Source organism: Phyllobates terribilis, unplaced genomic scaffold (assembly GCF_046119375.1).
Source record: "Phyllobates terribilis strain yellow unplaced genomic scaffold, ASM4611937v1 Scaffold_61__1_contigs__length_8056638, whole genome shotgun sequence".
NCBI lineage: Eukaryota > Metazoa > Chordata > Amphibia > Anura > Dendrobatidae > Phyllobates > Phyllobates terribilis.
Window position 1 is genome coordinate 7,084,245 of NW_027362821.1, and position 15,122 is coordinate 7,099,366.

General features: G+C 45.0%; 1 protein-coding gene across 1 annotated transcript in view; it reads left to right on the forward strand.

Annotated features, from left to right (window-relative positions):
* Nucleotides 1-15,122, forward strand: part of LOC141192448 (uncharacterized) — a 97,342-nt gene that overhangs the window by 68,828 nt on the left and 13,392 nt on the right. The window contains exons 2-6 of the mRNA XM_073661980.1: nucleotides 9,181-9,330; nucleotides 9,460-9,636; nucleotides 9,720-9,843; nucleotides 9,926-10,023; nucleotides 10,222-10,312. Of these exons, the coding sequence (XP_073518081.1) occupies nucleotides 9,253-9,330; nucleotides 9,460-9,636; nucleotides 9,720-9,843; nucleotides 9,926-10,023; nucleotides 10,222-10,312 (568 nt within the window). The 5' untranslated portion in view covers nucleotides 9,181-9,252. The remainder of the gene's footprint in view (nucleotides 1-9,180; nucleotides 9,331-9,459; nucleotides 9,637-9,719; nucleotides 9,844-9,925; nucleotides 10,024-10,221; nucleotides 10,313-15,122) is intronic.

Consider the following 15,122-nt stretch of genomic DNA (forward strand, 5'->3'; position numbering starts at 1 on the left):
AGAAGCATATATTTTCCCTGAAACAATGTTCCTTGCGTGCGTCAGGGCGAGTTCTTTGAATTGCATCCACCGGCATAGGTTCCGACTCCACCTGAAGAGAGGGCTTATTCTGAGTTTCTCTGGAGGGAGGAGAAAAAGATAGCAAGTTGTTACGATTAGCATCTGCCCATCTCTCTTGCCGACGTTCTGTGAGGCGAACATCTATCCGAACACAATGGTTGATAAAGTATCCCAGGGCAACAGGTGACTCCCCTCGCGCCAGTTCATCCTTAATTGCAGCGGATAAACCCCTCCTAAACACTGCATGTCTTGCCGAATCGCACCACGTAGTGTCCAGCACCCACCTCCGAAACTCCATTGCATATTCTACGACAGAGCGCTTTCCCTGTTGGAGTGTCAATAGTGCGGCTTCTGCTGTGGCACTCCGATTGGGGTCACCAAACATTTGACCCATTGCAGCAATAAAGTCTTTCGGCGAATTTAAACACAAATCATCAGTTTCAATCAAAGGGTTTGCCCAGGCAAGAGCTTTGTTAGTTAACAGCATTATCATGGTTAATACTTTCGCTCGTTCAGTTGGGAAGTGTGCTGCCTGTGTAGAAAAATACAGTTGGCACTGATTTAAAAACCCACCGAATTTTTCTCTTTCTCCACCAAACCTGAATGGCGGGAGTTTAGGAAAAGCCGGAGCCGGAGTTGGCATTGATACTGGAACCGGAGCTGCAGCTGCAGTCTCTTCAGTTGACAGGCGATTTGCTAATGCGTGAATGGACGAGTTGGCCACATTAGCATTATGGTTAATTTGAGTCTCTAATGCCGCTAGTTTTGTTTTAGTAGCCTGCAGGTCCCCATGAAGTCCTGTGATATATGTGCATACTTTCTTTAGACGCACCTCCACAGTATCTAACCCAGCGAACTCCATTCTTTTGAGGCTTGTGTATTCTATCAAATATATACTTTATACTTATGGAGATCGATAGCGTGGGTCGGAGAGAAGACAAACACGATATATCGTGGTAATAGGATATATTGAAGCAGGCAAGCATATATTATAGCAGGCGGGTATAGGCAATAAGCCATAAGTAAACAGTCTCTGGAAACGGTTGTGATGTCAGTACAAACCGATAGATGTACCAGGTCCAGAAAAGCACAGTCCACAGGGTCCTGAGCCCAGACCAGGCTCCTTGCAGAGAGCAGGCTGAACTGCAGGTGGATGCAGAGCGGGTCTTTGCACACAGGTGAGAGTCCGGGTAAATGGCAGGCAGGTTACAGGTGAGGAATCCCAGTGTAGAGAAGCAACAGGCGAGATGCAAGTCCTTCAAGCTTGGCAGCAGGTAAGATACAAGATACACAAGCAAAGTATAGTTGGCCAGAGTCTCTTTATATATATATAGCACACAGGAAACAGGAGATATCAGACAGGAAACAAGATGGCCCCCGAGGCTGTCAACTCCATTTTGGATAAGGGCAGAACCAAACAGAACAGGTATATGCAGCTCCATCTTGGATAAGGGCAGCACAAGTACATGCGGCTCCATTTTGGATAAGGGCAAACACCGGACAGAACAGATACATGATTCAGATCCTTACACCACGTCTGTTTCAAGGGGCATTGCAGTTCCTCATAATTTTTAGAAAGCCTTCCATTCACTGCTTAGGCCAACAGTGTACAGGAGACGCAATTGCTATAAATGGAAAAAACTGCTTAGTTAAGGCCCTCTGACCTCCATGTCACTTCCACGGGGCATTGGAGTGCCTCAAAATATTTGGTAGGCATTGCACTCACTGTATGCCCTATAACTGTGTAGCCGAACCGCTCCTTTTGGTACAGAAACATATCCTACAAGACATGTGAGGTTGACTGGCCTGATATTGATGTGAATGGTCCCTGTTTCTCCTGCTCTTTCTCCTTTGCCACCATCTCATCCATCACCTGAAGCTTTGTTTTAACGGGAGTCATAGAACTGGGATAGTAGCAGGAAAACATCCAGCAATCCTCGAAGGAGGTAGGATATGCGGCAAAACGCTGACCACCTCAGGCCTAGCCGCTACTACATACATGCGCTTGCATTCCAAGGAACAGAAAGCTAAGGAGATGGATGGCCTCATGATCATGAATAATTTACTCGTTGTGTAGGAGGCCGACCACTGCTGCTGTCTATCTTCTGAACTTTGTGTTGAAGCCTGATTGACCCATGACCCGCAATCCTCTATGTCTGGAGGACGTGTTGCATCCCAGTGTCCAACTGTGTCCCGGCTTCCACAATATTAACCCAGTGTGAAGGCGTCAGTGAGATGGACCATCCCTGGCCTCATTCACTTGTCCACTTGTTTGTGGTTAGGCTGTCCTTCCCACTAAATGCACTGGGGAGGGCACAGGTAATGTTTTGGTATGCGCACTTGTGTATAAGGCGCACCGGGACAAATAGGGGCGGCTGGGGACCATGTGTTGGCACCTGGCCGCGGGGCAGCTGGGGACCGAGTATGGACACCCGGCTGCCCCCTGGCGGCTGGGGACCAAGCGTGGACACCTGGCCGCCGGGCGGCTGCGAACTGAGTATGGATACCAGGCCGCCGACGCACCCATGACGTGGTGGCCAGATTCCGCCTACACATGTCTAAAAGGCCCAATTTCAAGTGCAAGCAAGCAGTATGGTATTGCAGCCTGGGGGTGGGTGGGTGGCAGGCTGCATACTTGCGCTTGCATTGCAAGGAATGGGGGAGGTACAATTGAACACTGCCCTGGGACAAGGACTTGCACGGGGATAGTTGCAAGTCTGCATCTTCTGATGCGGCAAGGATCACTTCTGATGGGCACACTTTTAGGCAGTGACCTGGGTGTCAGAGATGCTTCCAGGGGTCTTCCACATGCTGTTCCCATGTCTTTTCAGTACTGTATGCATGTGTCACACAGCACATGGCCAGATAAGGTTGTAAAATGTTAAAATGACATTTCCCGGTGAATGCATTTGTCATGGTTGAAAGCAATACAAAAGTGCAAAAACGCATAAAAAATGCTACTTGTGTACATAGCCCAAGATGTGGATCACTATTTTTGTTTTTGGTTATTTATTTTACCTTATACACAAGTCTTTACCCTGGAAAGGATGTTCCTTAACATATTTCACAGGAAAAACATTTCAGTTTCGTTTTTGAACGTTTTATTGTGAGCCCGTAAAAGTGGCTTAATACCTCTGACCACGTTGTTGACAGCAGTGACTTGGAGGTCAGAAATGCTTCCTGGGACGATCCATGCTGTCCCCATGTCATTTGAGCACTGTCACTATCATTTTGGGCACTTTTTGGGCTTTCTACAGACTGCCGGGGGTGCCGCCGCAAAAATGCTCGGGTCTCCCATAGATTAACATTGGGCTCGTTGCTCAGGTCGAGCACCCGAGTATCACGGTGAGCTCGGCCCAAGCTTCGAGCACCCGAGCAACACTAATCTCCTGGGAAAGGACTGCTCCTAAAACGACATCTGAGGCATCTGTCTGGAGTATAAACTCTTTCTTGAACCAGAACCGGTTGCCTACACAGAGCCAGTTTCATCTCTTGAAAGGCCATCTCCGCTTCTGCAGTCCACTTGGCCATGGCTGATTTTGTCCCTTTAAGGAGGTCAGTCAGGGGTGCGGCCATCATGGTGAAGTTTGGGATGAATTTCCTGTAGTATCCCACGATTCCCAGGAAAGCTCTGAATTGCTTTTTCGACAGCGGTCTATGCCAATTTTGGATTGCTTCTACTTTAGCAATTTGGGGTTTTATCTCGCCTCTAACCACTATATATCCGAGGTACTTGGCTTCTTCTTTCCCCATGCCACATTTCTTCTGGCTTATTGAAAACCCCACCTTCCTCAGAGCATCAAACACAGTCTGGATTTTTTCCAGATGACTCTCCCAGTCTGGACTGAAGATGATAATATCGTCCAGGTGTGTTGCGCCATATTTCTTATGGGATCCAAGGATGCGTTCCATGGCTCTCTGGAAGGTTGCAGGGTCCCCCTGCAGTCCAAGCGGCATCCTGATATACTGGAAGCATCCGTCAAGCGTAGAAAACGCAGTCTTTTCTTTGACTACCTGTGCCTTGGGGATCTGCCACTATTGGTCTGGTAGTGCACCCCTCCTTGGTGCCCCTGTGTTTCCCTTCTAATATTGTTCTTCTACCAGCTGGAGTTACATTATCACTATCTGGATATTGTTTTAAAAAAATTCTAAATAACGGGCATTTGTTTTTACCATTGGAGTCTGTGGAGCTATTTCTATTACCTGTCTACTGAGCGCAAGCAGCAGCGCTGATCACGGATCCCGGAGACACCCAGCTGGTTCATGAAGGTGAGCTGTTTTTTTTCTTTTCCCTTTTCCATCTGCCAATATCCTTTCGTCAGATCCAAGGTGGTTATGTGCCTTGCTGGCCCAAGCCTCTCGATCAGCTGATCGACGCGTGGCATGGGATATGCGTCAAATTTGGAGACCTCATTCAACTTCCGATAGTCGTTTCAGAATCTCCACTCACCATCAGGATTTGGGACCAAGACGATTGGGCTCGACCAACCGCTCTTGGATTCTTCAGTGACTCTGAGCTTCAGCATACAAGCTACCTCTTTGGAGATCAACTCTCGTCGGGCCTCAGGTATCTGATAGGGCTTCAAGTTTACCCGCACATGAGGCTCCGTAAGAAACTTGTGCTCTATGACACTTGTGCATCCCGGCAATTCCGAGAACAGATCCCGGTTCTTCTGCATCAACTCCCGACACTGCTGTTTCTGGGCCTTCGTTAGTGTTTCAGCTATTGCGACTCTTCCAACGTCACCTTCTGGCTTGCCCAGCAAGCATGGAGCTTCCACAGCCGCTCTGTCTTGCCACGGCTTGATGAGGTTGACGTGGTATATCTGGTACGCCTTACGTCGTCCCGGTTGATGAACCTTGTAGTTCACTTCACCCACTTTTTCCACCACCTCATACGGCCCTTGCCACTTGGCCAAGAACTTACTTTCCACCGTAGGAATTAGCACGAGGACTCGGTCTCCAAGATTGAATTGCCTCACTCTGGCTAACTGGTTGTAGACTTTGGCATGAGCTTCTTGTGCCTGGAGGAGATGTTCTTTTACAATGGACATCACCTTCGCAATCCTCTCCTGCATCAGAGCAACGTGCTCAATGACGCTCTTCTGGGGCGTGACCTCGGCTTCCCAGGTTTCCTTTGTGACATCCAGGTAACCCCGCAAATGTCGGCCATACAGGAGCTCGAATGGCGAGAACCCCGTAGAGGCTTGTGAAACCTCTCGGTTAGAGAACAACAGATACGGTAGGAGACAGTCCTAGTCTCTGCCTTCCCCTTCTATGGCCTTCCTCAGCATAATCTTCAGATTCTTGTTAAGCCTTTCGACTAGGCCATCTATCTGAGGATGGTATACTGAAGTCCCCAGTTGGGAGATTTGAAGGGCTTTGCATAACTCCCTCATCACCTTACTCATAGAGGGAGTTGCCTGGTCGGTTAATATATCCCTTTGGTAATCCTGTTTGTGAAAAAAATGTGGACCAACTCACGGGCTATCCTCTTTGCGGAGGAGTTTCTCAGTGAATCGCTTCAGGATAATGTGTGGCATAGACCAGGATAACCAATATATATTGATGCCCACGAGCAGATTCAACCAGGAGACCGACCAAGTCCATAGCAATTCTTTCAAATGGCACTTCAATAATGGGCATTGGCACGAGGGGACTTCGAAAGTGAGAGGTGGGGGCGGTTAACTGGTATGTAGGGCAAGACCTGCAATAGTTAAATATTTCCCGGTGACATCCAGGCCAATAGAACCTTTGCATGATCCGTTCCTGCATTTTTTCCACTCCCAGATGTCACGCCAAGACATGTGAATGGGCCATGTCCAACACCTTCCGTCTAAACGGGCCCGGCACTATTAACTGCTCCACACGCTCCTCCCTCACTTTCTTGACCCGGTTCAATGACTCCCCACTCATCGTAAAATGGGTAAACCTTGTGTTAGCCTCTGCTCCTGTGCAACCCCATTTATAACAGTGACATTATTAAAGGCTTCCTTCAGAGTTAGGTCCCTATGTTGGGCAGACCCAAAATTCTCGCTGGTCACCCCTAACTCCGGAATGGCAGAAACAGGGGGCACTACCTCCTCATCCCCCACAAGGACACAAAAGGGAAACCTGTCTGACTCTGGGTGTGGTGATACCTCATTAGGGCTAACTGTTTTCTTATCTGAGCCAGCGAACCCAGAACTCTTCCCCCACAGATCCCAAAACAAACAAAAGTCCCAGCCTATAATAATAAGGTGCAACTAGTCCAGAATGATGCCGACCTCGTGGGACTCAGTGCCGTGGGCCGTTTCAATGTCCACTCTGGCCATGGGTGGTCCTTAGCATCACCATGAATGCACCAAACGCCGATTTTTTTTTCCTTCCCCGAGTCTAGTAGTGTCGTTACCTCCCGTCCGTTCACCTTCACGAGACATGCTTGTGGCCCCTCGCTGGGTGGACAGTTCACACTGCAGGCCGGATAAGCATAATATGAACAACGGTGTCCTATACCGCAGTCCATCGGCTCAGGGGTCAGGGGACAACAAGCGGCTATATGGCCTGGGCCGTGGCACCTCCAGCGAACAACATCACCCGTATTGACCTTGGGCACCACCTCCCTCGTCCTTTTGGATCTTGGAAGTCCCACCACCTTTTGGGCCTTCACCCCCTGTTGGGACTCCCAGTATGGAGTGGGCAGCCTTCCCAAGGAACTTTCAACCCCCTAGTATCTCTCGACCAGACCTGTATCTCTCGACCAGTCCAACCAGTTCATCCGCATTCCGGGGATTACCCTGAGCAACCCAAGGCTGTATGGGCCTCAGCAGGGAGTGCACAAACCGGTCCATCACCATCCACTCTACCATCTGTGCAGGCATTGAGGACTCCAGATGCAGCCACTTCTGGACCAGGTGCAACAGGTCAAACATTTGAGAGCGAGGTTATTTTGTTCCGGTGATACGAACCCGCTGTGTCCTGATAGTCATTGTCACCCACAAGCGTGCGAGAATCTCAGTTTTTAGCTTGCCATACTCTTTGGTGTCTTGTAAAGCTAAATCATAGTACACCTTTTGGGCGTACTATGCAAAGCTAAATAGGGTGTCCTGCAAAGCAAAATCATTGTATGCCTACTAGGCGTACTTCTGGGGCTCTCCCGTCAAGTATGGCGCCAGTACCTCTGTCCACTGCTCTTGCGGAAAATCTTCCCTCTCAGCAACCCTTTCAAACACGGTCAGGAAGGCCTCAACGTCATCCTCCAGGGTCATTTTCTGCAAAGCCCGTCATACCGCCTTCCGGACATGGGAGTCATCAGTCTTGCCTGGGGTTGGAGCGCTCATCCTGTCCTGGATGGCAGTTGCGAGAAGCTGCATCTGCTGCCATTGTTCTTGCTAGTGCTGCTGGATCTGCTGTAACAACAGCCTGTTGGCGATGCTTGCTGGCTTGCGACAGACTTCACCCAGGGCATGCAATCCATCCTGTAGCAGTCACACATCTCTGCTGGGAATTGTGCCCGCAAGTCTAACACTAATTGTGGAGGTTTTACTCACTTGGGTGCGACGGGAGGAAAACAGGCATGTTCCTTTAAAAGTTCATGTGGGTTTATTGCTTCATAAACCCAGAAGCCAAACTGAAAAGCAAATAGCCTTTAGATCAGGCAAAATAAGTAAATGTCCTTAGCATGTCTCTGCTCAGCCAGGCCTGTGTGGCACACAAGCTGGGGTAGCATCCAGTGTCCTGGCTTGGTCTGAAGACAAACATACACAGGAGGCCTTCTCCCTCCAAACACACAGACCATGTGCCAAACAACAGCCTCCATTTTATAGGCTGTTAACCACACCCAGAGGTGAGGTATGTGGGTAGCTGGACCCGCACATTCTCTCCTAGCTACCCGTAACCCGGCTCCCAGGTGCACCAAACGATCCTCTTAGTGCTTATGTGCCCTAGAGAAACACTCCGGGTTACATCACAGAGACCAGCCATCTCTGTGACACATATCTCCCATCGACTATGCAACCATTAGCCACCTTACAATACTTTGATACATATCTGGTTTTATGATTACCCCACGGCTGAGTAAAGGGAATCTATCACCCCCTGGGACTTATCTGACCTCTAATATTGGCATACAAGTGATAGAAATGTGAATCTATACATACCTGAATGCCTCATATTAGAGGTCTGTTTGCTGTGAAATGGCTTTTTATTCAGTGAAGATTCTGATGCTTGCTGGCCGTGGGGTAGTCGGTGGAGTGGATTCCCTTTAATAAATACTCACTTAGCCCCATTCTTCGTACAGATACTAATAAATCCAGGACCTATGAGATTTTTACCATATGATAGTTGGATAGTTAGAGGTGTATCATCCATAGCAGCAGCCCACATGGCCACTATGGTGCCCATGAAAAAAACACAGAATTTGAGCTTGGTTTAAGTTGGTATCCATGCAGCACATAAATGCATGTTTACTATGGCCATAAATCAGAAAAAAACCTATAAGAAGAAAAATGATCATAAACCCTGCTGTAAATAAATAAAAACCAAAAGTGCATTTAAATAAAATAGGGTTCTTAGCAACACTGTTTTTGATCAAAAATAGCATGAAAGCTATCCCACCATGGCAAGATGAACCCATTTGTATCAAAGCCTCAAACTTCTGTGTGTGAATCAGCCATGAGATCTAACGTGATAGAAGATTACAGTCCGGGGAAGACGGGAAACATTCATATAGACGACCGGTGGTGATGTAGTCAGTGATGGACTCTGGCTAAATATGTTTCTAGAGCCGTAGTAGAAGATGAATATGTCGTCCTCATCATGAAGTAGTTATTTCTCATGTCACGTGTAATGAATATCTCCTGCAGTATTTCTAATGCCTATTCCAGTGTTGATAAATGAGACGAGAATTAGCTTTATGAAAGATGAGTCTTTGAGAAACGTGTTCAGCTATAGACTCCGAGGAAGAAACTGCTTGTTGTCTGTGGCCTAAAATATATAGGTTTTATTATTAGATGTAAAGCTGAAAACTAAATACTGTAAAATAATAAATCTCCTCATATGTTTCCCCTTATTATCTCCAGTAATTGTATTATTACACAGGATTTTTATGATGTTACATCGGCTCATCTTCTTCTCATTCAGGTCTCTATAATATCAGATCCTCTCAGTGAATATCTTCTGTATAAGAGAATTTTCCTGATTTACCCATCAAACATGGATATGGACAGAGACAAGATGGCAGAGAGGATATTACACCTCACCCTAGAGATCCTCTTCCGGCTTACTGGAGAGGTGAGAGATTCTGATGACGTCACATTACATCATTCTTATCTATGGGAATAACAGATGGACAGATCTGGAGAGGTGAGGACTCTGGAAATGTCTGGAGTGAGATTTATTTATATGTCTTTCCATAACCAGGATTACATATTGGTGAAGACCTCTAGTGAGCGCTGTCAGGTCCATGTGTCTGAGGGTTGGGGAAGACCCCTGAGCCCAATCACAGGGCCTCCACCTTTCCCCTTCATACATGAGGACATCAATGACCAGAAGATCCTAGAACTCACCTGCAAGATGATTGAGCTGCTGACTGGAGAGGTGACACTGCTGGGAATGCTGGGACATTATACAGTAACGCTATGGAGGGATCGGGGGGATGATGGTATCATTGTATGTGTCAGGTTCCTATAAGATGTCAGGATGTCGCTGTCTATTTCTCCATGGAGGAGTGGGAGTATTTAGAAGGACACAAAGATCTGTACAAGGACGTCATGATGGAGGTTCCCCAGCCCCTCACATCACCAGGTAATAGACAAGACTAAATACACACGGCCTATAATTATCTGTATGTAAAGAATGAATTCAGTCCTGTATGTGTTTCCTCCAGATCTATCCAGTAAGAGGACAACACCAGAGAGATGTCCCCATCCTCTTATTCCACAGGACTGTAAACAAGAAGATCCCAATGTTCCTCAGGATCATCAGGTAGATGGAGAGAAGGTGTCATGAGATCTCCCCTATGATGTGTAGACCGCTGTGAAGGTCTTGTGTTCAGTCTTGTTTTATCCACCAGTATTATATGTTTTATACTTGTGTAATGAGAACGGTGGAGATGGCAGGATTAGAGCTGATCATAGATGTGACTTCTCCATCTGTCTGTGACTTTTACAATATTTGTTTCAGGTTGAAGATCTGACCCACATTAATACTACAGAGACCTATGTGAGGGGTGATGAGCGGTGTAAATATATGATTCCTACAGATAACTTCCCAGGTGAGTAGTAACCACTAAATGCAGAGAAGTTACAGATTCTTATAAGTCACCGGCTGTGGCTGCTTTATCGGTTGTGTAGTCCGGCTGTATCACAATCGTGTGATCACCATTTTGCCTCTAGACCACAACATTCTCCTTCACCAAAAACTGTTCAAATGATTTTGGGCATTGAAACCCTTTTCCATAGAACTTTCAACCTGGAGGATCCACCTACTCCCTGTGATTAGGAGACGTTACCTGCCCAGATCTGTAAACCACAAAGCCAGAAAATCACTTGAAGAAAAATATTATGATGGGCCTGTAAGAGAAAGCGGAGGGTAATGATGCTGTTGGCTTCCTAGAACCCTGATATCTTAATGGATGAATCTACCTTCTCTCCCTTCTGTGCTGCTGAATGTGCTCATATGGTCCCTACAAGACCCAGGTCCAGTCTTTCTGACCAAACTTCACATTTATGACCGACAGCATTAAATGTGCAGTGAGGGCCAAGTGTGAATTTCTGTACGATAAGGCTATGTGCCCACGTAGCAGATTTGATGCAGAGCGTTTTTGCCTCTCTCTGGTAGAAAAAACGCATGCAGATTTACATGCGTTTTTTCTGCCAGAGAGAAGCGTTTTTACATGCGTTTTCGCATGCGTTTTTTCAAGCACTTTTCCAAGCGATTTTGAGCATCACTTGGAAAAGTGGTTGACAAGTTGGTCACACAATATAAATCCATGCAACCGGCATGGATTTATAATGTGTGACCAACTTAGATGCTTTAAATGCAGCATCTATAGTAAAAAAAAAAAAAAAAAGAATTAAAAAGTTAAAAATAAAAAACACCTGTATACTCATCTCTCCAGTCTCCTCCCAGCGGCTTCCGGAGGCTCGCAGCGACGATCCTCTCTTGTCAGCGTCTCGCAGTGTACTGTCAGGACCTGCGGTGATGTCATTTAATCAGCTGATGGTCACGCGACCACCACCTGACCGCCGACGTCAGCGGTCGCGTGACCATCAGGTGACTAAATGACGTCACCACAGGTCCTGCAAGTACCCCGCGGGATGCCAACAAGAGAGGACGTGGCTGGGAGCAGACTGGGGGCCGCCGGAGAGGTGAATATACATGTTTGGTTTGTTTTTAACTTTTTTATTTATTTTTTTCACCGCGTGGTAGCCGGGATGAGGAGAAGTTGTAGTCTCCTCTTCATCCCAGGTACCACACGCACCGCGATTACGCTGCAAATTCGCGGCCATTGAATTTAATTGAAACGCAGCAAATCCACATATAGCTGTATGTTTGCTGCCTTTCAATGTTCCTCAATGGCCGCGAATTTGCAGCGTAATCGCGGTAGAAATGGTAATGCTGCGTTTTGCAACGCAATGCGAATACGGCGCACTAATTGGCGCATCATGTGCACAGCACATCCAAATTCACATTGCTTTGCATGGTAGACTGTTTTACAAGCGTTTTCGCGGCCGTAAAAACGGCGCAAAAACGCTACGTGGGCACATGGCCTAACAACAGAGTTTCCCTTTATCCTGACTTTTCAGTTTCTTTTAAAACCGACTAACTTCAAACAGGATAGTGATAAACTAAACAGAAAACATTACACCTGTGCCATGATATATCTCTAAGCTAAATTTAAGACGCCTCATCTCTGCACTATTATAAAAAGTTCTCTTGAATGTCCAATATTCCTTCCTGAAACTCATCTGACAGAAAATATTGTCCCTTACGATAGTTTAGATTCCCAAGAGCCACCGAGCCCCATACTCTAATTACCTCAGAGAGGTTTCACCACTAGTTACTCATCTTTTATTGATGGAGACTGTTGAGTTTGATCATTTTAGTAGATGTTTTATTGTCTATACTCAGTTTTGAGTACAGTAGTTAGTGCCCAAAATACTCTGATTTAACCCCTTCTTGTAGCCAGTTTTGTGTTCCTAATCAGGGCCCATTTTTCAAATCTGACGTGTGTCACTTTATGTGGTGATAACTTTGGAATTCTTCACAAAGGATAATAGGAAACAAACAAATGGACCTTACAAATTATTTTCCAACTTCTCTTGAATCTGACAATACCCGATATACGGTTGTACACTACTGTCTGGGCACATGGCAGGTTAAGAAGGGGAGGAGCGACATTTAGCTATTTGCTATATGGATATCTTGCTGGGATAGTGTGCAGACACAATGTATAGGGGACACTGTTCTTTGTCACCTGGCAGCTCAAAAGATGGCTACCACAAACAGGCTTGGCGCTATCTACTCCATTTTCCAGATCCCAGGGTTTGCCTTGCTCATCATCCTTTAACCCCTCTACATGTATTTGGACTTAGACAGAGACCCCCCTAAGCTTGGGCCACAGTGTTACCTAATGTTCTGTGGTGTGAGATGGGAAGAAGAATAGTCAGGTAGCCGGGTGAGATTGTGCTCCAGGAGACACACACCATAAATTAAGTGGGTTCTTCTCACTATAGTAATGTCAAATACATGGATGCTAAATGTGGTTTGGGCGCACTGCAAGGCTCAGAAGTGAGGGGGAGATCTGACTTTGGGAGAGTGGATATTGCTGGATTGGTTTATGGAAGCCATGTTGCTTTTCAAGAGCCTTTGAGCCACTAATAATGTGGAAACCTCTGTTTTTCCACTGACAGATGATGGACCTGACTGGGGACTTGTTTTTTGTGAGATGAGTAGAAGTTTTTATTGATATTATTTTTGCCTACATAACATTGTTTGGTGGCTTTTTATTGCATATTTGGGAGGCAGAATTAACAAACAGTTGAACACCACGCTCTACTGGTTCATCCTATGAGGTTTTCTATTAGACTGTGAACTGTTATTGTCTTGGTGAATAATGACGGCTAACATAGGGCAAAATTTAAAAAAAATCACAGAAAATTATACAGCCTTACTAACACCAAATCATATAACAAATGCACTAGCAGGATGCCGCAGACCCCCATGATAAAGGTGGGGGCAGCGCAGGTGCAAATTACTGATGGAGCAACCACTCACAAACATACCAAATTCATGGAGGGGGTGGTTGCCTAGTATTAAAGATGATAAATGGATATGAATAGCGGTACCAGAGCGCCAATAACAGGGCAAAAATATTAAAAGGACTGATTTATTAATATACACACAACGCGTTTCGGTGGACACAGCCACCTTCATCAGGTGTGACAAGCAGCAAACAATTGATCCTTATATACATTTGACTAGGTATACAATTACTTAAAAGGGGCGGGGCCAGATACAGAGTAATACCTCTATATTAACCCCTTGAGTTCATATATGCTCAATAGAGTAAAAAGGATTGTTATAAAATAATGCCTAATGAAGCATATAGGGCTCTTATAAAAAGGATTCGCTGTAAAAAAACAACAACTTGTGAATCCTATAATCTTAATACTTCATAGGATATATTGTCATCTACCACCCTATATTTTAGATTATATAAAAAAATAATAATAATTTTTACATACAACATAAAACAATGCATAGATATAAAGTATAAAATTACAATCAGTTTCTATCATTATAATTAGGAAAAGTAGACGAAGAAAGGAAAGAGAAAAAAAAAAAAAAAAAAAAATTCCAAAAAAATCCCCCCAAAAAAAAAAAAAAAAAATTTTTTTTTTTTCAAAAAAAAAAAAAAAAAAATTTTTCTTTAAATTTTTTCTCCCTTCTCTCTCTCTCCTCCCTCCTCCCCTCCCTCTCTCCTTTCCCCTCTTCCCTCCTTCTCTCTCTCCTCCCCCCTCCTCCTCCATATAAAAGATATATATAATAAATTTGCTAAAATATGAAAACAATTATTTAAAAAGTTGTCTTCTCTATATTAAGGTTCAAACCTTCAGGAGACAAGGTTCCCATTTTGAAAATCCAATAATTTTCACGTGTAATGAGACGATTTAGTCTATCAGGGTGTGTATCAACTATATGATCAATGATAGTTAGTTTTAGGTTATTAGGATTTTTTTGATGTTCTTTTAAGAAATGATTAGAAACACTATGTAGGGGAAAGCCGTTTCTAATATTTTGGCGATGTTTATTTAATCTGGAGTGCATTTCCTGGATAGTGCGGCCAATGTATTGCAGGCCGCAGGTGCACTGGAGCAGATAGATCACATATGAGGACTGGCATGTAAGTCTAAAGCGAATGGGATATATCTCTCCAGTGACCGCAGAGACGAATGTTTTGGCTCCGTTATCAATGGATTGACAGCATAAGCATTTAGGGACATTACATTTATAACATCCATTATTGCTAATAGGAACTGAATGGTTCGGTCTTCTACCAATTGTTGTATTGCTAGGGGCTATATAGTTTCCTAGATTTTTACTCCTCCGATATATGACATGAGGAAATTCCGGTAAATGACCAGTTAATATTGGATCATTACTTAAAATGAACCAGTATTTTTTTAATAAACTGGATAACACTTGCGTAGGTTTACCATAGGTAGTAATCAGATTTAAACTGAAATCGCTGTATGGCTCTTGGCTGGTATTCTTGGATTTGTTGATACACAGGTTGTGTGATAGGGATCTAGTTTTGGAGAAAGCATCCTCTAATAATTTCCGGGGGTATCCCTTAGCTCTAAAACGTTTTTGTAAAACCTTAGATTCCAGAAAAAAATCCGAATCATGTGTACAATTTTTTCTGACACGCCAATATTGACCGTATGGAATATTTCTAATCCAGCTGGGTAGATGGCCACTGTCAAATTCAAGATAGCTATTTACATCCACTTCCTTAAAGTGGGTAGATGTGGATATTTTACCCGAATTGTCTATATTTATCTGAAGGTCAAGATATT